The 25,023-nt window shown below is 54.7% G+C and overlaps 4 protein-coding genes across 5 annotated transcripts in view; 1 reads left to right on the forward strand and 3 right to left on the reverse strand.

Annotated features, from left to right (window-relative positions):
• Nucleotides 1–882: 882 nt before the first annotated feature.
• TBCB (tubulin folding cofactor B) lies at nt 883–10,802 on the reverse strand. 2 transcript variants are annotated; one of them, XM_025421774.3, is made up of 7 exons: nt 10,664–10,802; nt 10,240–10,364; nt 9,574–9,717; nt 5,790–5,886; nt 5,055–5,246; nt 1,315–1,387; nt 883–1,155 (listed from the first exon to the last, which is right to left on the reverse strand). In XM_025421774.3, the coding sequence occupies exons 1-7, from the start codon at nt 10,674–10,676 to the stop codon at nt 1,041–1,043; spliced, it is 759 nt and encodes a 252-aa protein (XP_025277559.2). In that variant the 5' UTR covers nt 10,677–10,802; the 3' UTR covers nt 883–1,040. The 2 variants fall into 2 exon arrangements, with proteins under 2 accessions (XP_025277559.2, XP_025277560.1); XM_025421775.3 differs by lacking the exons at nt 10,240–10,364; nt 10,664–10,802 and adding an exon at nt 9,995–10,017.
• A 119-nt stretch (nt 10,803–10,921) lies between these two features.
• On the forward strand, nt 10,922–12,219 carry POLR2I (RNA polymerase II subunit I). Its single transcript, XM_025421789.3, has 6 exons — nt 10,922–11,071; nt 11,150–11,204; nt 11,514–11,587; nt 11,673–11,747; nt 11,850–11,901; nt 12,112–12,219. Exons 1-6 carry the CDS (start codon nt 11,013–11,015, stop codon nt 12,172–12,174), a joined length of 378 nt encoding a protein of 125 aa, XP_025277574.1. The 5' UTR covers nt 10,922–11,012; the 3' UTR covers nt 12,175–12,219.
• Nucleotides 12,220–12,243: 24 nt separating this feature from the next.
• On the reverse strand, nt 12,244–18,750 carry OVOL3 (ovo like zinc finger 3). Its single transcript, XM_025421786.3, has 5 exons — nt 17,766–18,750; nt 14,062–14,233; nt 13,922–13,986; nt 12,967–13,168; nt 12,244–12,475 (listed from the first exon to the last, which is right to left on the reverse strand). The coding sequence occupies exons 2-5, from the start codon at nt 14,153–14,155 to the stop codon at nt 12,267–12,269; spliced, it is 570 nt and encodes a 189-aa protein (XP_025277571.1). The 5' UTR covers nt 14,156–14,233; nt 17,766–18,750; the 3' UTR covers nt 12,244–12,266.
• A 154-nt stretch (nt 18,751–18,904) lies between these two features.
• Nucleotides 18,905–25,023, reverse strand: part of WDR62 (WD repeat domain 62) — a 47,435-nt gene continuing 41,316 nt past the window's right edge. Inside the window, exons 22-32 of the mRNA XM_025421494.2 lie at nt 24,081–24,299; nt 22,909–23,036; nt 22,560–22,663; nt 22,106–22,210; nt 21,660–21,794; nt 21,262–21,373; nt 21,011–21,152; nt 20,868–20,928; nt 20,036–20,683; nt 19,363–19,520; nt 18,905–19,257 (exon numbers count right to left, since the gene is read on the reverse strand). Coding sequence (XP_025277279.1) covers nt 18,991–19,257; nt 19,363–19,520; nt 20,036–20,683; nt 20,868–20,928; nt 21,011–21,152; nt 21,262–21,373; nt 21,660–21,794; nt 22,106–22,210; nt 22,560–22,663; nt 22,909–23,036; nt 24,081–24,299 — 2,079 coding nt within the window. The 3' untranslated portion in view covers nt 18,905–18,990. The remainder of the gene's footprint in view (nt 19,258–19,362; nt 19,521–20,035; nt 20,684–20,867; nt 20,929–21,010; nt 21,153–21,261; nt 21,374–21,659; nt 21,795–22,105; nt 22,211–22,559; nt 22,664–22,908; nt 23,037–24,080; nt 24,300–25,023) is intronic.

Genomic DNA, 25,023 nt, shown 5'->3' on the forward strand with positions numbered 1-25,023 from the left:
CTTCCTGCTCATGCTCTTTCTTCCTATCTCTGCCTCTTTCTCTCAAATAAATATTTTGTAAAAAATAAAAATAAAAGTATTACATGAACAGGTAAGGTCTCCCACCCACAGGAACTGTGGTGGAACTACTTACTGACCCCCAATATTCCTTCTCCCCAGCTTCTGCGGTATAGGAACTTTTTTTTTTTTTTAAAGATTTTATTTATTTATTCATGGGAGACATAGAGAGAGAAAGAGTCTGAGACACAGGCAGAGGGAGAAGCAGGCTCCATGCAGGCAGACTGCGGTGGGACTCAATCCCGGGTCTCCAGGATCCCTCCCTGGGCTGAAGGCGGGACTAAGCCACTGAGCCACCGGGGCTGCCCGATATAGGAACTTCTGATATTTGGAGAGGAACATGGCTGCCCAGAATAAAAACTACATTCCCCGGTCTACAAGTGGCCAGGAGACAAAATTCTGGCCAAGGAAACAGAAACATGTTCTGAGTTGCACATATTTCTTAAGGGCAAGAGGTGTCCTTCCCCTTCCCCTCTCGATGTTGCCTGGAGCTGACGATGTGGGAATTACAAGAAGGAAGAGCAACAAGATACATGTATGGAGACTGGCCTCTGACACAGAGGGATCACCATACCAGCTCTTGGTGGTTACACGAGACTTTACATGAGAAATAAACTGCCTTATTTAAGCCACTATTATTGTGGGCTCCTTTGTTACAGCCGCAAAGCATTACAGTAACTAATAAAGGACAAAAAACAGTCTCATGGGCCCCCAGCTATCAGGTAAGGAATAAAGCCTCGTCCTGCCCAACCTCTACCTCATCCAGCCTATTTCACCCTCACCTATCCCCACCCCCCACGCCACATTCATCAAGTCCTCCAACACTTCTCAGGTTTCCAGGAAATTTAATGCATGAGTCTCAAAAGTCAATAGCAAGGTGAATAAAATAAAAACGGGCTCAGGGAAGAGGGCCATGGGCACACACAGGGAGGGGCAATGAGTAGGCCAGTTAGTTGGAGCTGGGGGATGCCTTTCCTCAGGTGTCACATCTCATCCAACCCGTAGTCTTCCTCAGGAAAGTCCCCCACTGTCACAACCGATGGCTTGACGAAGGCGCCGTACTTGGCCTGGCATTCGAAGTAGCGTTTCCCATTCACACTGCAGGGCAACGTGGGGAGGCAGTGGTCAGAGGGGCCCCAACACGGCTCCCACCCAGGGATGGGTGGGATGCCAGGATGGGCAGGCTCAATCCAAATGCACTTAGACGCAGAAGCACACGTATGCACACATAGATGCCTGAATGGGACCGTTCATTACCTGCCGTCGTTCTTCCCTAGGGGCTCATCATAGCGGACGCCAATCCAGTAGCCAGGCTTGAAATCTGTGAGTCCTGTCCAGGGAGGAAAGCCCAATGAAACTTCTAGCTGCAGTTCATCCCAGATTCATGCCCACTGACTCAGTATAAAGCCTATCCTGGCAAAAACCACTCCTTGCTAGCACCCAGGGCCACCTCCATCTCCTGCCCAGACTAATATGATAGCCTCCTTCATTGGTCTCACTGTTCCTAGCTCAGATCCACTTTTTTTTTTTTTTAAGATTTTATTTACTTATTCATGAAAGACACAGAGAGAGAGAGAGAGAGAGAGAGAGACAGAGAGAGGCAGAGACACAGGCAGATGGAGAAGCAGGCTCCACGCAGGGAGCCTGATGTGGGACTCGATCCTGAGACTCCAGGATCACGCCTTGGGCTGAAGGGGTGCTAAACTGCTGAGCCACCCGGGCTGCCCTTCTCAGGATCGCTATTTACTCAACATCCTCACTCAGAGGAGTTTTGTAAAAATTTAAAGGAAACAGCACTGCTACCTTGCCTCAAATTCCTCAAAGGCCGCCCATCCCATTCGGCATAAAATCCACACTGCTTACGATCAAATGATTTTTGACAAGGGTGCCAAGACTGTTCAATGAGGAAAGAACAGCCTTTTCAACAGATAGTTCCAGGACAACTAGATATCCACACTCAAGAGAAGGAAGTTGGATTCCTATCTCATGTCACACATGCAAATTAACTCAAAGTAGGTCTAAGACCCATATGCAAAACACATCACTATAAAACTCTTAGAAGAAAATACAGGAGTAAAACTCTGTGACCTTATCTTAGGCCCTGGCTTCTTAGATATAATACCAAAAGTGTAAGCAACAACAACAAAATAAATTGGGACTTTAAAATAATTTTTTTTCTTAAAGATTGTATTTATTCATGAGAGACACAGAGAGAGAGAGAGAGAGAGAGGGAGAGAGAGAGAGAGGCAGAGGGAGAAGCAAGCTCCGTGCAGGGAGCCCGATGTGGGACTCAATCTTGGGTCTCCGGGATCACACCCTGGGCTGAAGGTGGTGCCAAACAGCTGAGCCACCCGGGCTGCCCCCAAAAATATTTTACTTTATTTATTTATTTTTTTTTATTTATTTTTTAAATCTTTATTTATTTATGATAGTCACACAGAGAGAGAGAGAGGCAGAGACACAGGCAGAGGGAGAAGCAGGCTCCATGCACCGGGAGCCCGATGTGGGATTCGATCCCGGGTCTCCAGGATCGCGCCCTGGGCCAAAGGCAGGCGCCAAACCGCTGCGCCACCCAGGGATCCCCCCCAAAAATATTTTAAATGTTATGCTTCAAAGGACACGATCAAGAAAGTAAAAAGACAACCAACCCACAGAACGGCAGGAAAAAAAAAAGGAATGGGAGAAAATGTTTGTGAATCATATATTTGATAAGGGAGTTTTATCTAGAATATATAAAGAGGGCAGCCCGGGTGGCTCAGTGGTTGAGCGTCTGCCTTCAGCCCAGGGCGTGACCCTGGAGACCCGGGATCGAGTCCCACGTCAGGCTCCCTGCATGGAGCCTGCTTCTCCCTCTGCCTGTGTCTCTGCCTCTCTCTCTCTGTGTCTCTCGTGAATAAATAAATAAAATCTTTTTAAAAAAATAGAATATATAAAGAATTCTTAAAACTAGGTAAGGGCTGAACTGTGTCTGCCAAAACTTACACGATGATATCTTAACCCCCAGTACTTCAGAATATGACTGTATTTGGAGACAAGGTCTTTAAAAAGGTGGTAAAGTTAAAATGAAGCCATTAGGGTGAGAGATATAATCCAATCTGATTGGTGTCTTTATAAAGAGGAAATTCGGACACACAGACACCGGGGATGTGCCTGCACACAGAGGGAAGAGTGCTGATGAGGACATGGAGAAACCAGAGCCCTCACACACTGCTGGTGAACTATGGTGTGGTACAGCTGCTCCAAAGGTTAAACAGAGCTACCGTGTGACCCAGCAATTCCACTCCTTCTGCAGAGAAATGAAAATATGTGTCTGCACAAAAACCTATTCAGTGTCCACAGCAGGGGCACCTGGGTGGCTCAGGGGTTGAGCATCTACCTTTGGCTCAGGTTGTGATTCCAGGGTCCTGGGATCCAGTCTCGCACTGGGCTCCCCACAGGGAGCCTGCTTCTCCCTCTGCCTATGTCTCTGCCTCTTATGAATAAATAAATAAGAATCTTAAAAAAAAAAAAAGAATGTCCATAGCAGTATTATCCATAATAGACAAAAAAGTGGAAAGGACTCAAAAATCCATCAGCTGATGAACGAATGTATAAAATGAGGTGTACCCAACCAATGCGGCATCATTTGGCTATAAAAAGAGACAAAACAGGACGCCTGGGTGGCTCAGCGGTTGAGCGCCTCCCTTCGGCCCAGGGCATGATCCTGGAGTCCCGGGTTCGAGTCCCACATCGGTCGGGCTCCCTGCATGGAGCCTGCTTCTCCCTCTGCCTGTGTCTCCGCCTCTCTCTGTGTGTGTCATGAATAAATAAATAAAATCTTAAAAAAAAAAAAAAGAGAGAGACAAAACCCTGACATAGGCTACAACACGGATGAAGCCTGAGAACGAAGTGAAACAAGCCAGTCACGAAAGACCGCCTACTATAGGATTCAGTTTATGTGAAACGTCCAAAATAGGCAGGTCTACAGAGTCAACATCGACTAGTAGCTGCCCAGGACTGGGGGAGTCGAGGCTTCAGAAATGGGGAGTGGCTGCTAATGGTTATGGGCTTTCTTCCCGGGGAGATGGAAATGTTCTAAGACTGGTGACGGCTGCACACTTCTGTGAGCACACGTAAGACCAACGACTTGGGGATCCCTGGGTGGCGCAGCGGTTTGGCGCCAGCCTTTGGCTCAGGGCGTGATCCTGGAGACCCGGGATCGAATCCCACATCGGGCTCCTGGTGCATGGAGCCTGCTTCTCCCTCTGCCTGTGTCTCTGCCTCTCTCTCTCTCTCTGTGACTACCATAAATAAATAAAAATTAAAAAAAAAAAAAAAAAAAGACCAACGACTTGTATACTTTAAGTTTCACGGTATTTGAATTACACCTCAATGCAGCTGTTATAAAAACAAACCCCTCCCTGCTCCCCACTGTCTTCAAGGCCCTGCACGTCCACGTGCCTGTGCTCCTGCCCAGACCTCACGTCTTACCTCTCCCCCCATGTCCTCCCCACTCCCGCTGACTTCCTCTCTCCCGCTTGGATGGGCCCAGCCAGGCCCAGCCTGTCCTAGCTCCTGGGCCTCTGGGCCTCTGCACTCACCATGCCCTCTGGCGGGAGCACTGGACCCCCTCCTCACCCTTTCTCTCACACAGCACCCCCCCTCCCAGGAAGCTCCCCCCATCACCCACAGGAGGGCAGGGCAGAGCAGGTGCTGCCGCTCAGCTCACACAGCCCCACCCTCATCACCCGGGCCCCTGCCTCCCCCATCTCAGCTCTGACCCTGCACCCTGTGCATTCACCATTCACCTCAGAACCAGCCCCTCTGGCCTCCACCTCCTCTCACAACCCCACTGTTTTGCCTCTGCCCCCCACTTCCCTGCCAGGAACACTCTGGGCCGTCACTGTCATTGCTGGGTCTGTCTTCCTGACCGGCCCGGCCTGGGATCTCCCTGAGGGGCCCAGTCTCCAGCATCGCCCACCTCAGGGCTGAGCACAAGGCCTCAGTGGGCCACGTACCTACATACATGACGGTGCCCCGGCGAGGGGGCTGCCCAGGCGCCCGCACTTCACAGCGGCTACCCACGGGGATGGCACTGGCCTGGGTCTTCTCCTCGTTCAGGCGCTGGGAGGCCTCGGCCTCCTGCTGTGCCCGCTCCTCTTCGTTGTACCGGCCCAGCTTGCTGCGCTTCAGGAAGGAGCGGACGGAGTCTGAGGGCGGGGTGGGGGACAAGGCTTAGACTGCTTGCCCTGGTCTCATGGGACAACTTGCCACCCACGCAGGGCCAACATTCAGAAGAAACTCTTCTGTTCTGGCCCCCTGGGCCTCCCCACAATCTAGATGCTGCCTCCTGTCTTCCCATGACCCCACCTTCCCACGTCCCTTCAGCATCATATTCCCTCCACCCAGCCTCTCGTCTCACCCGCTACACATCTGATCTGTTCTGCTCATGCCACCGTGTGACACTAACTCCCCCGCTACGTGTGACCCCCCTAGACTCCCCTCTCATGCTCCCTCTGCCTGCCCACACTCCCTCACACCTCCCAGCCCCCATTCACACCCCACGCCCTGTGCCCCTGCAAGCCCTATCTGTACCCACAACAAACCCATCCCACGCCCTCCACCTGCCATGTCTGTCTGTCCCCACTGCCCACACCACCGGCCCCCCTCCCCTGTCTGCCCCCCACCTCTGTCCACTGGCACAGACTCCTTCTGGCCCCCACAGGCCCCCATCCAACCTCCTGCGCCTGTACCTTGCCTCTGGTCGTAGGCTTCTTGTGAGATCTGGTATTTCTCCACCTTGGACACATCCTCATACTCCCCAAGGCGGGCACCACTGTGGTCAATGACCTGTAGTGAGGGGAGCGATGTCAGGGGGGATCCAGCCTGGCCTGGGAGGCTTGGGATGCTGGAGGCAGGGGTTGCACACTGGAGCATTCCCGGGATTTAAGTCTCTCCATCTAGGAAAGACCATATTCCTCTACCCTCACCTTTACCCAGGGCTCCTCTCCTCTCCTGAGCCCAGCAGAAGGGGTGAGAACACATGTCCACACTGGCCATCTCCCCTCCCTCGCCCCCATCCAAGCCCTCAGAGGCTGGATCTGGACCCAGACAATCCCCACATGCTGCCGCCAACATCACTGGTGGTCCAAGATCGTTGGAATGGAAGACAGAGCTCAAGTCTTGCTCATGAGACTTCTGGGCAGCACATCTGTCCCTCTCTGAGTCTCTGGGACCCTCCTAAGCTGGACCCAACCTCCAGCCTCCCCTGAAGCATCTCTTCCTGTCTGTCCCCCCAATATTCACTCACTCACTGCTGCTATGCTCTTCTGTAGCTCCAGCTGGGCTCCATGCTGGGTGCTAGGGACACAAGCTCATCTGCTGGCAGCCCGACCACAAACACATGCACGTACTAAACACCAGATGACAAGGTGCTACGTAGATAAATACCACCAAGAGGCTCAAGAGCATGAGAGGGTGGTCAGAGTAGGTTTCCGAAGGGAGGGGATGTCTGAGCCAAGGCCCAAAGGCCGAGAAGGAAGGACAGGCACCAAATCTTGGTGCAGAAATGACCTTAGCCCTTTTCAGAAACAGCAGGGATGCCATCGTAGCTGGAGTGGAGACCCAGGGGAAGGTGGGAGACACAACGGGTCACTGTGGACTTTGGTTTTCACCCAGATCGAGATGCAGCCAGGGAGGCGCTGAGCCAGGAGCTCCCTGACCCAACTCGGAGCATCAAAGGCTCCTTCTGGGGAGCAGACTGCAGAGGGCCCAGGGGTGAGAGGATGGAGGCTGGGCCAGGGCAGGGGCAGTGGGGGAGAAGAGTGCTAGTCAGGATCACTAAGAATTTCTACTTTCTATATTAAAGATCTTGTGAATTTGATGTGGGTATTATTATAAGCAAAAAACGTAGATAATGTTATATACACGTTATATATATATATACACACATACGTTATATACGTGTGTGTGTATATACACACATAAATATATACACACACACACACACATATATATATATAAACATTTTAAAATTGTTTTTAAGTTGGGACGCCTGGGTGGCTCAGCGGTTGAGCATCTGCCTTTGGCCCAGGGCGTGATCCCGGTGTTCTGGGATCAAGTCCCACCTTGGGCTCCCTGCATGGAACCTGCTTCTCCTTCTGCCTGTGTCTCTGCCTCTCTCTCTCTCTCATGAATAGATAAATAAGATTTTTTTTTTAAATTGATTTTAAATAATCTCTATGTCCAACATGGGGCCTGAACTCACAACCCTGAGATCAAGTCACATGCTCTACCAACTGAGCCAGTCTGGCACTTCAAATATATAGGTAAAAAAACAAACAAACAAACAAAAACAAATATATAGGTAATATTTATAAACAGAAAAAGAATTTAAAACAACAAAAAAAACCTCCCCAGAGGCTCTGCCTCTGGGAAACCTTCCTCAAATGACCTCAGAAGTTAAAGGCATGTCTACACCTGAATCCATGTGTGAAAACCTCCTGTTGGAGGATGCCATGACCTACACCCGACCCACCAGCGTGCAGAGGCTGAGGCTGCCCCGGTCAGCCCAGGGACTCCGTCCTGTGCCCAGCACTATCCTGACCCATTCCTACTGTGATCCAGGCCCCACCGCACCACCTGGACGGTGGAAGCAGCCCCCTCCCAGGTCTCCCTACTCCTCTTGTCTTCTGTAGCCGGCTCCCCACACACAGTCAGAGGGAGCCTACGAACATCTGAGTCAGGCCAGGACTCTGCTGCCTCGGAGCCCTCCCCTGCCTCCCCTGGTTCCCACTTCCCCCCTGCCAGAGGAGAGGCCCCTGTACCTAACTGAGCTCCCTTCCACCCCATGTTTGCACATGCTGGGCCCTTTCCTGGAGTGCTCTTGTCTCTTCTTCAGTTTTTTTTTTTTTTTAATATTTTTTTAAATTTTATTTATTTATGATAGTCACACACACACACAGAGAGAGAGAGAGAGAGAGAGAGAGAGAGAGGGGCAGAGACATAGGCAGAGGGAGAAGCAGGCTCCATGCACCGGGAGCCCGACGTGGGATTCGATCCCGGGTCTCCAGGATCGCACCCTGGGCCAAAGGCAGGCGCCAAACCACTGCGCCACCCAGGGATCCCTCTCTTCTTCAGTTAACTCTTCCTATTCTCCAGGTCTCTGCTCAGGCATCACCTCTTCCAGGAAGTCCTCCCAGACCTCACTGATAGGTCAAGTCCCCCAGTATCAGCTCTCTCGGCTCTGTGATCTCTTCCTAATGGCCCCCGTGTCTCTGACATTTCATATTTCTTCCTGTGAATATCTTGCTAACATCTACCTCACACACTGGACAGAGCTAAAAACAGAGACCTCTTCAGACTTGGCCTTTGGCATGACACAAATGCTCAAAAAACACCTAGGAGGTAAAAAAGGAACCAGTTCTCTGAGCATACTGACTCCCACAGTCATGCAGACTGAGGCGATAATTCTAACTATAGTTCATTCTTAGGAAAATAAATTTCATTAAGTTTTTTATTTTGCAAAATGAAGTTAATTACACCATTTTCTGAGTCTTATTTTATGGATTCAGTTCAGTATTCAACAATGATTCATTGAGCATCTTCTCTGTCCTCGGCATTATTCCAGCTGCTGGCGGAAATGTACAGTATGTTACAGGGTGCTAGAAGCTAAGGACAAAAATCAAGTAAAGTGGAAAACAGAGAAGATTTAAATTTCATACTGAGATCTATGAAGGCCTCACATTTGGAGGGTGACATTTAGTGGAGAGGGCGCCTGGGTGGCTCAGTTGGTTAAGCATTCAGCTAGGGTCAGGATCCCAGGGTCCTTGGATCTAGCCCCACATCTGGCCCCCTGCTCAGCACGGAGTCTGCTTCTCCTTCTCCCTCTATCTGCTCATGCTTTCATGCTTTCTCTTTCTCTCCCTCCCTCAAATAAATAAATCTTAAAGAAAAAAAAAAAAAAAAAGACTGGAAGGGTGGGGTGAGCCATGTGAAGCCATATAAAAAAGAACGATGCGAGTGTGGGGTACACAGCATATGCAAAGGCCCTAAGGTGGAGGTTACCTGGGATACTGGGATGTCTGAGGAGTAAGGGGGGGACAGAGAGGAGGATGTGAGTTGATGCATGCAGAGGCCCTCCGTGTTCCAACTTCTCCCAACAGGTCCAGTCTCATCACTTACCCTGACCCCCCTCACACTCTATGCTGTTCCCTCCACCTGGCATGCCCCTCCCGCTCCTTATCTTAAGTTGTCCTTTCCTCATCTTTCGGGTCTCAGCTCAGGCATCCCTTCCTTCAGGAGGCCCCTTCTGATACTTCTAGGAGGAGTGTCAGGCACCTCTCTGGGCGCCCCCAGTTCCCTGGGCCTTTCCCAGCCCGGATCGGCCCCCTCTGCTTGTCACTGTCCAGAGATGGCTAGGTGTCTCTCCCTGCTGGACTGGGGGCTCCACGAGGGGAGGGCCTATCCTGGTTATCACACAGAGCAACGTGCAGCCAAGTATTTGTTCAATAAATAAATGAATGAGGGGGGTCTCACGTGGATGCGGCAGCCGTCGTCTACGGGGTACGAACCCAGCAGCGCATCCTCCTGGTCCAGCTTGCTGTAGAACTTGTCGTCAGCTCCATACAGCTCCAGTTCCATGCAAGACGCAGGACTGCCCACCACCAGCTCTAGTTTACACTGCGCGGGGAGCAGCCGGTGGAAGCCGGTGGAAGCCGTCAGCGGCCCCACCCTCTGCCCGGGGGCTCCACCCCTCGCTACATACATTCGCAGGTTTGTACTTGCGAATTTATTTATTTATACATTTTTTAAAGTAAACTGTACGCCCAACGCGGGCCTCGGACTCACGAGCCGAGATGGAGAATCGCCAGCTCTTCCAGCTGAGCCCGCCAGGCGCCCCGAGGGTCCGCCCCTTGCAACGACCATCACCCCATCCCCGCTCCTTCAAGGGACCCACCATTTAGGAGCCACCCGGTTATCCTTGGCCACGCCCTATGCAACCTCTAATTTTCCCTGGCTTCGCCCCCCATTTCTGGAACTTCAGGTTCGCCCCCGCCCCATCCGCCCGCGGCCCAGCCCCCAGGCGGTTCAACCCGGGTTGGTCCCGGCCCCTCCTCGCGGTCGGGAAGCCCCTCCGTGCCTTCCTCGCCCCGCCCCCTCACACCTACGCCCCGCCCCCGGGCCCCGCCCCCACGGCCACACCTTGAACTCCGCTATGGTGAGGCTGCGACTGTACCGCTTTTCAGAGCGGAAGCTGTTGAGAGAGCTGCTGATGAACACGGTCACGGTGGGCGCCGACAAGCCCGTCACCTCCATCTCGCCGCGCCCTGCCGGGGTCCGCAGCCCGGTCGGTCGCCTCACACCGGCTCCGCAGCCGCCGCCGCCGCTTCTGGGATATCGGCCCCGCCCCCTGCTCCCGACCCGGCCAATCCTCGCCCTCCCGCGAGCAGGGCCCGCCAATCGCCGCCGTCCCTTTCCACGCCAGGAAGAGGCCTCCCCCGTGCTCTTGGGTGGGCCCAGCCAATCCCGAGAGGCCTTCCATGGAGCACAGTTCTTCCAATAGCCGCCCGGGAAACGGCCCGGCGGACGGAGGCTGAAGCCCCCAGGAAGGACTGGCAAGAGTTACCTCGTCCGCGCATGTGCACTGGCCGTCAGCCAGGGACTGCAATGGCTTCATTCATGCTCCGCGCCTTGCTTATTACGAGAAGCATCGTGTTCCTGGCTCTCGTCCCATACTGCTCTACAAACTGGGGAAGCGAGGCTCGAAAGTCGGAAACAATTACCGCAGGATATCGGAAAAATTAAAGCAAGTTGTTAATGGAACCTCGGCGCAGAGAGACAAGCACAAAGCCACTGGGAGCCGGTGCACGTGTTAGCCCCGCCCCGCCGTAGCGCGAAGCAACTAGGCGTGACCCTTCCCGCGACCCGTCGCGCGGCGGAGCCAGGGCGCAGGGCTCGACGGGCCCGGCGTCGCTATGGAGCCAGACGGGACCTACGAGCCCGGTTTCGTGGGTATTCGATTCTGCCAGGAATGGTGAGGCCGGGGCTGCGAGTGCGCAAGGGGAGCAAGTAACGGCCCCAGGACTGACCTTTGGCTTCCTCCTCCCCGCAGTAACAACATGCTTTATCCCAAGGAGGACAAGGAGAACCGCATCCTGCTCTACGCGGTGAGCGCGGGCGGCCGCGGCGACGGGGTCCCCCCAGAACGGTCCCCGGTTCTCGGCGTGGCCCCAACCTACTCCACGTGCCCCTTACCCCTCTCTACGCCCCCTTCGTGTTTTGGTCTCCTTTTCTATCCCCTGGGTGAACCCTAGTCTCTTGTGTGGCCCATCCCGGAGGTGATTCCCAACATACTCCGTTACCCCAACTTGGAGACCCCGTGATTTAGTCATCGCCTCCGGGGAAGGCCCAGCCTTCCCTTCCAGTCCCCCCCGGATCTCTCCGTGACCCCCTCCCGCCACGCTCGCCCTCTCTAGTGCCGGAATTGCGATTACCAGCAGGAAGCCGACAACAGCTGCATCTATGTCAACAAGATCACGCACGAAGTGGAGTGAGTGGCAGGACTAGAGCCTGGGGACGGGGTTGTTGGCTGGGGAGCCTCATCTGGGCCTAACTATTCACTTCTGCTCCCCCAGCGAACTGACCCAGATCATCGCCGACGTGTCCCAGGACCCCACGTTGCCGCGGACCGAGGACCACCCGTGCCAAAAGTGAGCGCGCTGTTGGTGCTGGGGATGGAGAGCGGCTCGTCCTTAACGGGTGGACGGAGGAGGGGAGGGTATGGTAGGCTGAGTGGCTGCCTGTCCTCCCAGGTGTGGCCACAAGGAGGCGGTGTTCTTCCAGTCACATAGTGCCCGGGCTGAGGTGAGTGGCAGGAGGACTTTGCGCGTCGCAGGGTTGGCCCTCCCCGGGCAGGGATGCCAGTATTGGGGGGAACCTTGCCCTTCCGGGTGTCCCCCTTCCCAATGGGGAAAGCCCCTTTGCCTGTTATCTCGGAGTGAGGGTCTGCTGGATGTTCTGTGTTGTACCCTTCTGTGAGGTCCAGACCCTTCCTAACTGCAACCTTTCTGCCAGGACGCCATGCGCTTGTACTACGTGTGCACGGCCCCACACTGTGGCCACCGCTGGACCGAGTGAACTATCCTCCCCTGTGTGTAATAAATACTGTGTTTTGTGCGTGCATTTCCTGCATTTATTTGCCTCTCGTGAGTTGTGTGGGATGCACATTCTCAGGCAGCGTGATGTAGAGCACGGTGCTGCACGTAGGTGTCGGGCCTCGAGCAGGTGAAGCCACAGTCCTCACACACATGCAGCTTCTCACGGCGCTCACGGTAAGCATAGCTGGCCGGCTGCCCGTGCACCTTGGCGAGATGAGCTTCAAGGGAGCAGCGCTGTGTAAATGCTTTCCCGCAAGCTCCACAGCGGAACGGCCGGATCCCTGTGCAGAAGGGCAGAGGGGGGAGGACAGACAGGGGAGTGGCCTCCAAACCAAAGCCTTCCCACCCTGCCTTCCAGGAACATTCCTGCATCCCTAATCCTAGTTGTCCAGACTCCTCTGCTCACGTCCCGTGTGCTACCTCCACCCAGTGCAAACATGGGCCAGACACGTGTGTTCCCCCTCTGCTCATCAGGAGTTTCCTTCCCCGGGGGTAGAAGGAAGGACGCTTTGCCTTACATCTTTCTGTTTAGGACTTAAATCATGTAACTACTACGGTCTTCATCTGTACCCCTCAGCAGGCTGCTACCCTGGCACCACCTTATACCTACTGGCTGGGATCCTTAAATAGGTTTTCCAAGCCTCCTGGTGGCTGAGTCTCCACCCCAAAAACACAAATGCTGGAAACTCCACATCCTGGGGACCTTTCTCCCTATTTTGTTCCCAACCTTCCTGGGGCCCAACCGCCTTTCCCTATCCCTGCCCCTCCTCACCAGTGTGAGTCCTCATGTGACGCTTGAGGTCGAAGGCATCGTGAAAGCCTTTGCCACAACAGCGGCACACATGGCGACGTGCAGGGCTGTGGCACTTGAGGTGCCGTGTCAGCATGCGCTGCAAAGGGAAGGCCTTGGGGCAGAGTGGGCAGCCAAGCGTCCCGGGGCCCCTGGGACTGGAGGCCAGACTGCCCTGCCTCGGCTGTGGGAGGCACATGGGAGTTAGACCCCCTGGGTGGGGCAAACGGAATACCTAGAACCAGGAACCAAGGAGGTCTGGGAAGGCCCGAGACTGTTCTTTGTGTGTGAAAATGCTACGCTCTCTCCAAGGCCTTCCCTGGCCCTTCCCCATTGCCTTTACATTTCTCCATAGCACATCTTCCAACATAATATATATTTTTCTAATTTTATTATCTATAGCTATAGCCCCCACCAGCTCCAGGAAGGAATGAATTTTTGTCTCATTCCTGGTAAATATCCATTGAGGAAAGCCGTTCCTGGCTTTCAACAAATACTGATATAATCTCAGTCACATATATAATCTGGCTAGTGCTTTCCTTCTTCCAGGTCATGCACAGCTGAATACCCCTTCAGAGGGTCCCCAGCCTTCCCCCACCCCCCATCTTGTTCCTGTCACTTTTGTCTGATCTGACATAAAGCAAATCACCATCCACTTGGCTTGAATCTTGTTTTGCCCCACTGGACAGAGAGACCTCTGGGGGTAGGAAATGTGGCTGCCCGCTCAGGAAATGGTGCCTGGGCTGAAGCCTAACAGTGAGCTCTATTAAGAAAGGAAAGGCATTTCCAGCAGAGAGAACAATAGATGGAAAGGTCCTGAGGCTGGAGAGGCATGTGCAAATGGGCTCAGGAAGTAAGGGGCAGTCAGGTTCTGTCTTAGCTGAGAGTGGGCAGGGATGAAACTGAGCAGGGTCCTGTGGTCCAGCTGCAGACTCACCGCCGCCCAAGAGTCCCGGAGGCCAGGAGATTGGCGTGCTGGTGGGCCCTGCTGGTTGCTGCAGTCTGAGGAGAGAAACCCAGATGGTGATGCTTTGTGTTTCACCTACCCTTCACCTCCAGGCCCAGTGAGGGGCCCACCTGGAACATAGGCATCTCCTCGAAGCTGGTCAGGCAGGTGGCCCCAGTTGGGTGGCTGTGGACGCCGACTCCTGACCAGGAAGGCACGGGGCATCACCTCCAGGAATGGTGAGATGGCCTTAGACGGATGCCTGCCTCTTCCACTTGCAGGCACACCTCAGCCCCAGGATGACTAGGAGGGGGAAGGGAAGGAGGGAGGAGGGAGCCTTGGAGGAACCTCATTCTCTCCATGCAAATTTTGTGACCAGCCCAGGGAGCTGACTTAGCTGGCTCCAGTTACCTCTGCCCCAGGACCCACCGTTCCTCTCCCTTCTACACCAGGTTCCTGAGGGCACTTTCCTGCCACCAAGGGCCTGCCAAGTGCTAGGACCCCCCAAGACCATAAGCAAGGGCAAGATTGGAGCCTAGACAGCTCCTGGAAGGGGGAAAAAAGAGACTGGGGGGGGGAGGGGCTGTCTTCTCAAAGTAGCAGCAGGGCCCAGGACCTGAGGGTCTGTTTGCCAGGCAAATCAGCCGCCAATCGGACATCCAACAGCCTGCTTGGTTATTCAAATCACAGCAGCTGTCTGAGGAAGCTGAGGGGGTGGGGTGGGGTGCTGTGATTGCTTGCCCCAGAGGGTGGAGGGACAGTAGGGTCCAGCAGGTAAGGACAAAGGGAGGATAGAGGCTATGCATCTTCCAACAGGAGACTCTACTTCTCAGATTCTCAGACGCCCAGAGCGGACGTTCAGGCCAGAAGCTGTTGAGGTGTAGCAGGTATTAAAATATTGGTGCGTTAAAAAAATAATAATAATAAAATAAATAAATAAAATATTGGTGCGTTAGTAGCCCAGCTCCTAGTGCTTGCCTGCCACACCACTTCCCCACTGTCCCACAGTCCAGGAGCCAGAGGGGGTCACCTGACACAGCCAGGGCCTCCCAGAACCCACCCCCACACACTAGCGAGTGAGTCTTGTTCTAGACTGATCGTTGTCTGACTTCTTAACCAGTGGTTAAGGATTTTTAATATTCTCTGTGCAGTTACTTCCTCTCATTTATCCAGTCAGCAATTTCCTGAGCTCCAACTATGGGCCAGGCTAGCTCAGCACTAAAAACGAGCACATAACTTAGCCCACGGGGGAGACACACCAGTAACAGCCCAGAATGACAGGTTATGATGGGGGATACACAGGCAAAGTGATTCCAACTGCAATAGAGAAAACTCATGGGGCTCAAGGGAGCCCAGAAGAGGCTCCTGATCCAGCCTAAATGTTCAGAGATGACTGCTGGGGTGTAGCTCTGGAGGATGAGGTTTCTGGTGAAAGGGGGAGGGTGTTCCAGGCAGAGGGAACAGTCTAGACAAAGGTTCAGTGGTGAGAGCAGTGTTATTTCTTCACACTCCCTAAGCGTCAGTCCTGCTGATTCATTTGGGGCAACAAGGGAGGCAGAACTGACAGCCTATCAGCCCAGAGCTTTGCCACTTTATCTCTACAGGACCCAGGCAAGTCACTTCTTGCTAAGCCTCAGTTTCTTCGCCTGGAAAATGGGACAAATGTGTCTCCCTATCACTGGTTTGTGTCAAAGATCCATGTAGATCATGTGGGGAGAATGCTTAGCATGCAGCATATGAACAGGGTGGTTGTTAGGAAGGCTTGAGGGGTAGCTAGGCAAGCATCTGAGTTTCAATCAGCCCATCTGGAAAATGGGGTTTGAAGTGTCTCCATCTCACAACTGTGGATTTCACACAGCCGTGGCTGTCCAGCGTGGGAGCACAGGGCGGAAGTCACACTGATGAGCTGGCAAATGGTTGGGGGGAGCCATTGTCTCTTTCCAGGTGCCCAGGTCTCCCTGCCCAGCACCATGTCTCTTGGGGCAGCTGGTTCCTATAATACTGAAAACACACTAGGGAAGAAATCCAGGGCTGGGGAGCTGGATTGCCCCCAGGCCCTCTCTGTCCCATTCCTCCCCGCTCTGCATCCTGGGAGGCTGACTGGGGTGGGCCACATCATCTGGGCTCCCATGCCCCTGGCTCCCAGGAGGACTTGGACAATGGGGAGCCCCCTAGAAGATGGGGGAGCAGATTCCCCCAACTCTTTCCCTATGGAGTTGCCAGGCACTCGGCTCCCCTTAGGGCAGCCCGCTCTCCAGGCCTGGCTCTTCTGGGTCCCACTTTGCCCCCTTGTGGCTCCAGCTCTCCGGGTACCAGTCCAGGATACTGTACCAGCCCTGTGATTTCCTGGTTCCCTGCCCACTTCTTTGCAAATGATCCCTTCACCAAACTGTCTTTGAAATACCCCATGTGTGGGGCAGCCCGGGTGGCTCAGCGGTTTAGCACCGCCTTCCGCCCAGGGCGTGATCCTGGAGACCCGGTATCGAGTCCCACGTCGGGCTCCCCGCATGGATCCTGCTTCTCTCTCTGCCTTTCTCCTGTGTTTCTCATGAATAAGTAAAATCTTTAAAAAATACCCCGTGTGAGCATGCTGGCCTCTTCCTGCTGGGACCCTGGGTCCCCAAACTGCACGCGCACACATTCATCAGCAGTGGCTTCTTAACCAATTTGTCCAAGGAGAGTCTGGTCTTTCCAGGGCTGAAGAGCTTAGTATTTTTTTTTAATTAATTAATTTATTTATGATAGTCACACACAGAGAGAGAGGCAGAGACACAGGCAGAGGGAGAAGCAGGCTCCATGCACCGGGAGCCCGACGTGGGATTCGATCCCGGGTCTCCAGGATCGCGCCCTGGGCCAAAGGCAGGCGCCAAACCGCTGCGCCACCCAGGGATCCCTGAAGAGCTTAGTATTAAGTGGAGAGCGGTAGACACACTGGGTCCTCTCTACAAGCCCCCCTCCTCTTGGGCTGAGAACCCTTTTGTTTGAACAGTGGTATGTCCAGGACAGATGGCTGGTCCAAGCAAGTCAAAGCAATCTCCATTCTTTTTGCCCCCAACTACTCTAGAAGGGGAAGGGTCTAGGAAGGCTTAGGACTTTCCTCACTACCCTGGCAGCTGCCCTCCTTTGGGCCTGGTTGGGTGAGGGCGTACTGCTGAGTGCTGGTATGGCAGCCGTATGGCGGCCAGGAGGGCCTAAGCTGGAGGTGGAACTCCAACTCATAGGGTAACAAAGCAGGAACATAATCAAGAATAACAAGTATCCCTACAGCTTGGACCCCCCCCAAGCCAGCTGTTTGCTACGTGGGACTCGAAGGATGCAGGTGAGAGGAGGGGTACATTCCACAAAGGCTCAAGATGGTCTTCTGGGTGTTCAGGGGCCTAGATGCCAAGCCTTGCCTCAAGGATCTTAGAGGACTGTGGCCAGGCAAGACAGGGGCAAGGAGAATGGGTCCCCAGTGGCCTGTAACCTGTGGGGCTGGGCAGGGAGTCTCCGGTGGGGCAGGGAGAGGGACTTCAGGAAATAATACTGGGCATCTCCTTAAATACCAAGATCAGGCATCTGATTTAGGGGGGGAAATTGTGCTGTGAAAGTTTCTTGGATTTAAATGTCATAAAGCAATGAAGACCCCGCCCCTTGAACCCCATTCTTCCTCCCACCTCCTCTCTTGCCTTCTTCATTCCGGTCACATACATTTGACCCCCTCAATGCGGTTGCATTGGCTATTGTCTGCTTGGATACTTCCCCAAGATGTCTATGTGACCTGTGCCTTCTCTCAAAGGTCACCCCGAGAGGCCTTCGCCGGCCCATCAACCAGCAGTTAACTCCCTCAGCTTACCCAGTTCCACAGATATTTTAATTCCTATTTGGTCTCTAGAAGGCTAATGCCATGAGGGGAGATGCTTTGCTGGTCTTGTTCCTTATCCTGTAGATGTAGACAGATACAAGTACCCAGCAGAGTTTTTTGAACGTACAGTTGGTGCTGATGTGTGTCAGTGTTTAGGGAGACAGCAGAGGACCATGTTCTTATGCTGAAGGGTCTGGCTCTGGCACTAGGCAAGTCCAGGTTTGAGTCTCAGCTCTGTGGAATCCGGGGCAAGACTGGCTCTCTCTGAGCAGAGGAAGTCAGGCAAGTAGTGGTTCAGGCCACAGCAAGCCACGTGGCAAGGCTGTGTTTTAGGAGGGGGCCCTGCCCTTGCTGGGTTCCTCTTCATAGAGAATTGGGGCAGTGGGGGCTTTTGTGGTCACAAGAGTGGCCTTCTTGGCAGACATGCCACATGGCTAGATGCCAGCCGCCTGGGGAAGCTGGTACCAGAGCTGGCAGCTTAGGAGATGAATCTGGATGTAGTCTTCCCACTGGACAAAGAAGAATTTGTCCCAGCTGCTGGATGGCCTGGGCATGCGGCCCGACTGTCCAGTCAGTGGGCTTGCTGGTCTCTCAATCCCCCTGTCACAGATGGGAGACAAAAGCCTGGGCTTGGCCTGGCAGTGGTGTAGCAGGTGTGTCCTGAGCCAGGGTCTGGCACCTGGTGACGGCAGTGGCTCCAGTACATTCTGGGGCACTGGTAAGGGGCAGAGGAAGGGTGTGCCCTCTCCTTGGGGAATAGTTAGGCCCCACCTTGGGGAATAGCAAGGACCACAACTGATCCCATAGTGGCTCAGCAGAGATGGGAGACATGGGATCCAGCTGTTGGGATCATCATTACTGCAGTTCCTGTATTTCTTGGGAATGTTGGTCCCATTGACGGAGTCCTGGAACAAGGCAGGGCACTGGGGCTGACATCCTCCAGGGGAGACAGGCAGGGGACAAGCAGGTGAGGGTACAATGCTGGGCAGCCAACACCTACGGCACACAAATTTCACCCCTTCCAGGGTTTATCCACCTGTATTCCCTGGGCAGTCCACACTGCCCTCCTTCCCCGCATCCGCCTGAGGGAGCTCTGCGGATGCACCCTGACAGGCACCAGGAACCATTCCTCAAAGTTGTCAGTTTATTTGCTTCAGACACCGATTTCCTCTGAAGTGGCCAGGCTGTCTTGGGAGTGGGGGGGAGGCGCCAGCCCTCAGTGCCCCCGGGCCTTCCTCCGCACAGCCTGCACCAGCAGCTCTGAGTAATGTTCCAGCAGGGCGTGCAAGTCTGGGCTGGCCAGGGGGCACAGTGTCGGTGGGGAGGGGGAGCCCAGGCCAGGCTGGGCCTGGGGTGGGGCCACATCACTCCTCAGCAGCCAGCTGTTGGCCTCTAACTGGCTATGGATCCAAAGGAAGGTGGAGGCCAGCTCAGTCCGTGCCTGCCGCTGCTGATCAGTGCTCATCTGGTCGTTGGAGACCACCTGCGAGGGGTACCGACCTTGTCAGGGGCCACCACCCAGCCAGCTCAGGCAGGCTGTCCCAGGGAGCCCCCTGGCCCATGCCTCTGACCCCGGGGCTCGGCTCACCAGGTTGTAAAGGTCCATGGCTTCTTGGAAGGCAGTCTGCAGTCTGTGCACGATGGTGCTCACACTGCTTAGTTCAAGGGGAGTTGGGGGCAGGAACCTCAATGGCCCCCCAGGGTCCTCCCAGTGTCCAGGGCCGCCCTGGACCAGACTGAGCGCATCTGGGGTTAGAGGGGAGGGAATGAGAAAGACACCTCCGCTTTCCAGCTGGTCTCAGAAAGGCCAGGATGGCTGGCTGCTCTCAACTGCTGTCCCTCCGCCTGGAACACTTCCCTCGGTCCCCTGAGGCTCACTTTCCTCCCGCTCTGCTCAAGTGCCCTCCTTCTCCAGATTGAAGACTTTTCTCATTATCCTTCTCTAAACTGTAACCACTGCCCCCCTGCTTGTTCCCTAAGCCCTCTCTCTTATTTCTGTCCTTAGCACATACTCCTTCGTGACACACTAAACACTTTGTTTCATGTCTGGCTGTCTTCCCAGTTAAGGGGTCAATTCTTTGTGGTCTTGTTAACCACTGTGCCCCAATGCCCAGGGTCTAGAACAAAGCCCAACATGTATGAAGTGCTCGCTAAAGATTTAAGTGAACGAATGGTGCAGCCCCCGTGGCCAGGTCAAGTGCCCACCGTTGGAGCAAAGCCAGCTGTACAAGGGATGAGCCTTGCCTAAGAGTGGTACTCACCAGGGGCGGGCTCCAGGAGGGAGGTGACGCTGCCAGGGACCCCGGGCCTGGTCTCTGGAAGTGAGGTGCTGTTGGGGTGGGCAGGGGTGTTGGGGGACTCAGGGACCAGGAGCCTCGGGAGAAAGGTGGAACTGTGGAGCCCCAGGGAGCTTGCATCCACGGGGCTGGGGACTGGGAAGGTGGCTGTTGTGACGCTGGGCTGGGTGGCCACAGGATCCAACGGGGGAGGGGGCAACAAGAGCCTGTCGCAGATGCTTGACAGGGTCAGCTTCAGGCTGGCCCGGGCCTCGTGGTTGCCCCCTAAGGAGAGCAAGGCAGGTTCTCGGCCCTCGCTGTTAGAGCCCGGTGCTGCCGCGGTGGGGATGGCCTGGAGCTCCTGGCCCAGGGACACCAGTTCCCCAACGGAGGACGGCCTGGGGAGGGGCCTGGCCAGCTCAGCCAGCACGGGGCCCTCACTGTCCTCGAGGGAGATGCTGCGTGACATCTTGGCGCGGGAGCTCGCAGCAGCCGCCATGTAGGAGTGGGAGGAGGGGCTGTGGACACCCTGAGTCAAGCCTGGAGTGGGCAGGGCTATGGGCGTCAGAGGCTTCCTGTCAGCAGGCAGCACTGAGGAGGGGGCACAGGATGCCAGGCCTGAGAGGCAGGGGGCTGTAAAGGAAGCAGCCAGCTCACTCTCACACCCCAGCCAGAGAGCCAATGTGAGGGGCCCACCCCAGGAGGCTGCAGGGGCTGAGTGGCCTCTGCCCATCCCTACTGCCCCATAGTTCAGATGGGCACCGGGGCCATTTGCTGAGATGCCCAGGGCTGTTTATCTGCAGATGGGGGCACTCACTCAGTGGGAACCAGGCCTCCAGTGTCTCAAGGGGCTCCTCAGCCTTTTTCCCAGTGAGGACCTGCAAGCACAACCAGGAGGTGGGGACAAGAAGGCCTCCTGCTCCCAGCCCTAAATCCTGAAAGAAGTGGCCCCATACTCACGCTGGTTCTGCCTGGGGAGGTGTAGCCAGCGCCTACTCTCAGAGGCTCTGCCCTGGGCTGGCTGCACCCAAGGTCCGTGAATTTGACCTCTGGGGACTTCACCAGGTGCAGGGGCAGTCGGGGAGGGAAGGTGTGGGTAAACCTGTGGGAAGGAAAGCAGGGGTTTGTGGCTGGCCTGGGGGCTCCTGAGGGGACACAGTCCTGTCCTGCGAGAGAGAGCGAGCTTGGGTAGGAGGGGCACCTGCTCCTACCTGGATGTTTTCTGGAGACGTGAGAGGAACTGAGCTGAAATGCTAAGCCGGGGATTGAAGAAGTCTTCAGCCTCAGGGGCCTCCAAGTCTCTCAGGGATCCATGGAAGAGCTCTAGAGGAAGAGGCCAACGGAGCCCTCAGAATCCCTCCAGCCGCCCAGCCCTGAGCCCAGGAAGACCCACAGACCAGCAGGTGGATCCCCAGAAACGCCCTCAAGAGCACACACCCATGCCTGGGGAGCAAACACAGCATGGAGAAGAGCCTGCGTGGCTCAGTCCTGAGGATAAAACGCAAGCCCTCCTCCACCCTTGCTAGCCATGCAGGGAAGCCCTACCCACCCTACCCGAAACACCCATGCTTTGCCCAGCACTGGATGGCCTGCCCAGGCAGGGCCCTACCCTCGGGGTGTGCGTCAGTAAGTGTCTCGAAGTGGTGGCGGAGGAACTTCTCCTGCTCAGGGGTCTGGGGCAGGGAGCCGTTGGATATGCCCAGCACCTCGGGCTGGGATAACTCTTCTGTGGTACCTGGGCATCCTGGGGAGAGGCGAAGGGGAGGCGAGGGGGCGGGCAGGAGAGAGTCAGGAGAGAGTCGTCAACACCATGAGTCATGGCAGCCGCCCAGACAAACAAGCTAGACGCATAACAATGGAGAGAGCTGGACTGGCCCATCACACACCCTGCTGCCACTAGACCGAGGAGAGGCTAATGGCTCTGTCTCCCCAGCGAGGAAATGGAGGCTCAGTGGTCATCAAGTACAGGGCTGATGTGGGGAAAGTGATTATACCTCATGACCATCCCCCAGCCAGTCCCACACCTCGTCTTCCCCATATCTGGCCCCTGCTTACCTGGTGTGCGGGGCATCATCATGTTAAACCGAGGGGTTGGCCGGGGAGGGGACGAATGGATGGTGGTGAAGCTGCACTCCAAGTCGGCCTCTGACTCCCCCGAGTCTGGAGGGGCAGAGCGGGAGTCAGGAGTCCAAAGCCAGGCCCTTACTGGGTGAGTCAGGTAAGTGGCTCAGCTTCCCAGGGCTTCAATTTTCCCATCTGGAGAACGGGGGTTAATAATATCCTCTCTCCATTTTTATGGACCAATAAGTTCTTTGAGGAAGCGGCAGAGCTGGGCTCCTGCCAGTGGGCAATAGGGCTCCAGAATCCTCAGGTAACAGAAGGGACCCATGCCTGTCTCTGTGATAGACTCTGAACTTCAGGAAGACGGAGTCAGGTCACCATTAACACCCAGAAGGGGGCCTGGCTGGACCAACAGATTGCTGCAGGGTCTCTGCCTATCCCCACTCACCTTCGGGTGGGCTCCGATCCTTTGAGCTAATGGAGGAGCCTCTGAGGTAGGAGTCACCCTGCTGGTCTCTGGGCTTCCCCTTCATGTCCTTTGTGCAGTAATCGCTGCAGTGGGGGTGAGAACATACTAGTAGTAAAGAGCTGGCCCCCACCCTGAACCCCCAGACATCTGTGCTCTGCTCCTACTGGGAGCACGGCCTCGCCTCTCCTGCCTCCTGCGCAACCCAGGCCTACTCCACTCCCACAGGCCTACTGGGAGTGCAGAGAGCAATTCTTCCAGGGCATGCCTATCAGCCCAGGCCTCCCCTCTCCAATACCGTAAGGCTTCCCTTGGTGCAAAGGACACCCACCTGTCTGTCCCTGTGACTGTCACCTCTGCCTCCAGGGAGTAGATGATGAGTTCACTGTCCTCAGAGGACTCCCGCTGTAGGGGCAAGAAGGAGGGGTGCCCACAGCCATTCTCCTGGGGGCTCTCCGACTGTGGGGTGAAGAGAACACAGCCATCTAAGGTAGCCATGGCAACTGGGGCCCTTTGAAAGCCAGCAAATGGGCCACCAACACCCACAATAACAGGAAAGATGTGCTGGCCACTCACGGGAAGCCAGGGCCTGGCCCCTTATGTGCTCATCTTGAGCTCATTCTGTGCTCCTTCTGCACGACCATCAGTCAGCCCCTTTACACGTAAGGAATTGGTATGGCTCCAACCCTCCAAGAATCTGTTTGAATGACGTTTAAGAACAAACTAATCCTTGGTGAGAGATGAGAAGACTGCTCACCACAGGTGGGGGTACTGATGAGGAGGGGCACGGGGGGGGGGGTCTTCCAGGAGGTAGAAAAGACTCTATATTTTGGCCTGGGTGGGGGGCACATAGGTGCATACATAGGTAATAATTCACCAAGCTGTATACCTAGGGTTGGTACACAAAAGCGCATGTGTATTATTCCACAATAATAAAAAAAGAAAGTTTGTACAACAGAATAAAAACTAATTTTGTTTGGAAAATAACAGAACAAGAGCTAAAGTTGCTTCAGGACTTCTGAGGGCCCAGGCCCTATTCTCAGCACTGGATTCCTATCAAAGCCCTCTGAAGGCTTTCTTTTTATGACTATTTTTTAGAAATATATATATTATATATATATTGGTTATCTTTTTTTAAATGACCATTTCTTTTTTAACAGCAGAAGCCTAGACAAGCCTTGTGACAAGTCACCACACAGCCAGGAAGGGGTAGGGCCAGGGCTCTATCGCTCAAATGCCCCCAGCCAGGTATAGGCCTGTTCTCGGGCCCAAGCTTTTAACCCTCAAGCGACCCACCCCCAGGCTCCTAGTCTGCCCTGGGAAGTCTCACTTACCCCAGGCCCAGGGCCTCACCCTCTCGCCCCCAACCATGTCATGTAATCATCTTTCACCCCCTAGAGTGGGACGGGTTAGCCTGATTTTCAAAAGGAGACTGCCGAGGCCCCGAGTCCAGGGTGGGCAGTCACAGTGCAGGGCCTGTGGGCTGGGCTGGGCGATCTGTACCTCACTCAGCAGGCCTGCCAGGCTCTGGGGCTCCACTGTATCCAGAACAGAGTCCTCCAGGCTCTCAAGCTTCATGGGGGTGAAGTAGCAATCCAGGTCCTGGGCATCCAGGATGGTCTTGAGGGGCTTCTGGTCAGCCCGCTCTGCCCAGCGGCCATGTGGCTTGTAGCTGCGCTTGGCATGGAAGGCTGAGCCATCTGTCACATCGTCGTCTCCTAGCTGAGGGTGACAGGGGATGGTCAGACAGCTGGCCAAGAGCTCACCAACTCTAATGGGGCCCAGGGACTCTGCATGGACTCCATCCAGTCTCTTGGCTTTATTTTTTATTTATTTATTATTTTTTTAAGACTTTATTTATTCACAGGAGACACACAGAGAGAGGCAGAGACATAGGAGAAAGGAGAAGCAGGCTCCCTGCAGAGAGCCCAATGCGGGACTTGATCCCAGGACCCCGGGATCACAAAGGCAGACGCTCAACCGCTGAGCCACCCAGGCGTCCCTAGTCTCTTGGCTTTAAATAGCACTCAGCAACAACTTCCAGATAAACGTCTCCAGCCCGAACCTCTGTTCAATTACAGAAGTGCATACGCAACTGCTTTCCGTCTATATGGATTCTTAGTGATACTTCAAAGTAGGCATTTGAAAGCAACTCCTGATCTTTCCCCCAGATCAGCTTCTGCTGCAGCCTTCTCTGTCCTATTCCCACTGGTGGCTCGGGCCCTAAACCTGGAGATCACCTCTCATCCTTCTATTGTCCCTCATACTCCATACTGTATTTCTTCAGCAATTCTCTCAGCACTGCTATCCCAACAGCATCCAAGATATGGCTACTTCTCTCACCCTGGTCCTGCCCAGTGTGGCCTCTGAAGAAGACTGGCTTGAGAGACAGTGGAGGGTGGGTGTTTCTGAGAACTCAGGCTCTGGAGCAGCCCTTGTTCACTAA

The sequence above is a fragment of the Canis lupus genome, chromosome 1, assembly GCF_003254725.2.
Source record: "Canis lupus dingo isolate Sandy chromosome 1, ASM325472v2, whole genome shotgun sequence".
In the NCBI taxonomy this organism is placed as follows: domain Eukaryota; kingdom Metazoa; phylum Chordata; class Mammalia; order Carnivora; family Canidae; genus Canis; species Canis lupus.

Bases quoted from the DNA above. Each gene is read 5' to 3' on its own strand.
- TBCB (XM_025421774.3), bottom strand. The intron at 5,887-9,573 runs GTGAGACCCCCC...CCCTCACTACAG, and splicing joins ACGACGGCTGCCGCATCCAC to GTCATTGACCACAGTGGTGC. The intron at 1,388-5,054 runs GTACGTGGCCCA...CTCCCTGGACAG, and splicing joins GGGCACCGTCATGTATGTAG to GACTCACAGATTTCAAGCCT.
- POLR2I (XM_025421789.3), top strand. From the start codon at position 11,013: ATGGAGCCAGACGGGACCTACGAGCCCGGTTTCGTGGGTATTCGATTC. The intron at 11,205-11,513 runs GTGAGCGCGGGC...CGCCCTCTCTAG, and splicing joins ACCGCATCCTGCTCTACGCG to TGCCGGAATTGCGATTACCA. The intron at 11,588-11,672 runs GTGAGTGGCAGG...CTGCTCCCCCAG, and splicing joins AAGATCACGCACGAAGTGGA to CGAACTGACCCAGATCATCG.
- OVOL3 (XM_025421786.3), bottom strand. From the start codon at position 14,155: ATGCCCCGTGCCTTCCTGGTCAGGAGTCGGCGTCCACAGCCACCCAAC. The intron at 13,169-13,921 runs GTGAGTCTGCAG...TGCCTCCCACAG, and splicing joins TCCGGGACTCTTGGGCGGCG to CCGAGGCAGGGCAGTCTGGC. The intron at 12,476-12,966 runs GTGAGGAGGGGC...CCTTCTGCACAG, and splicing joins TCACATGAGGACTCACACTG to GGATCCGGCCGTTCCGCTGT.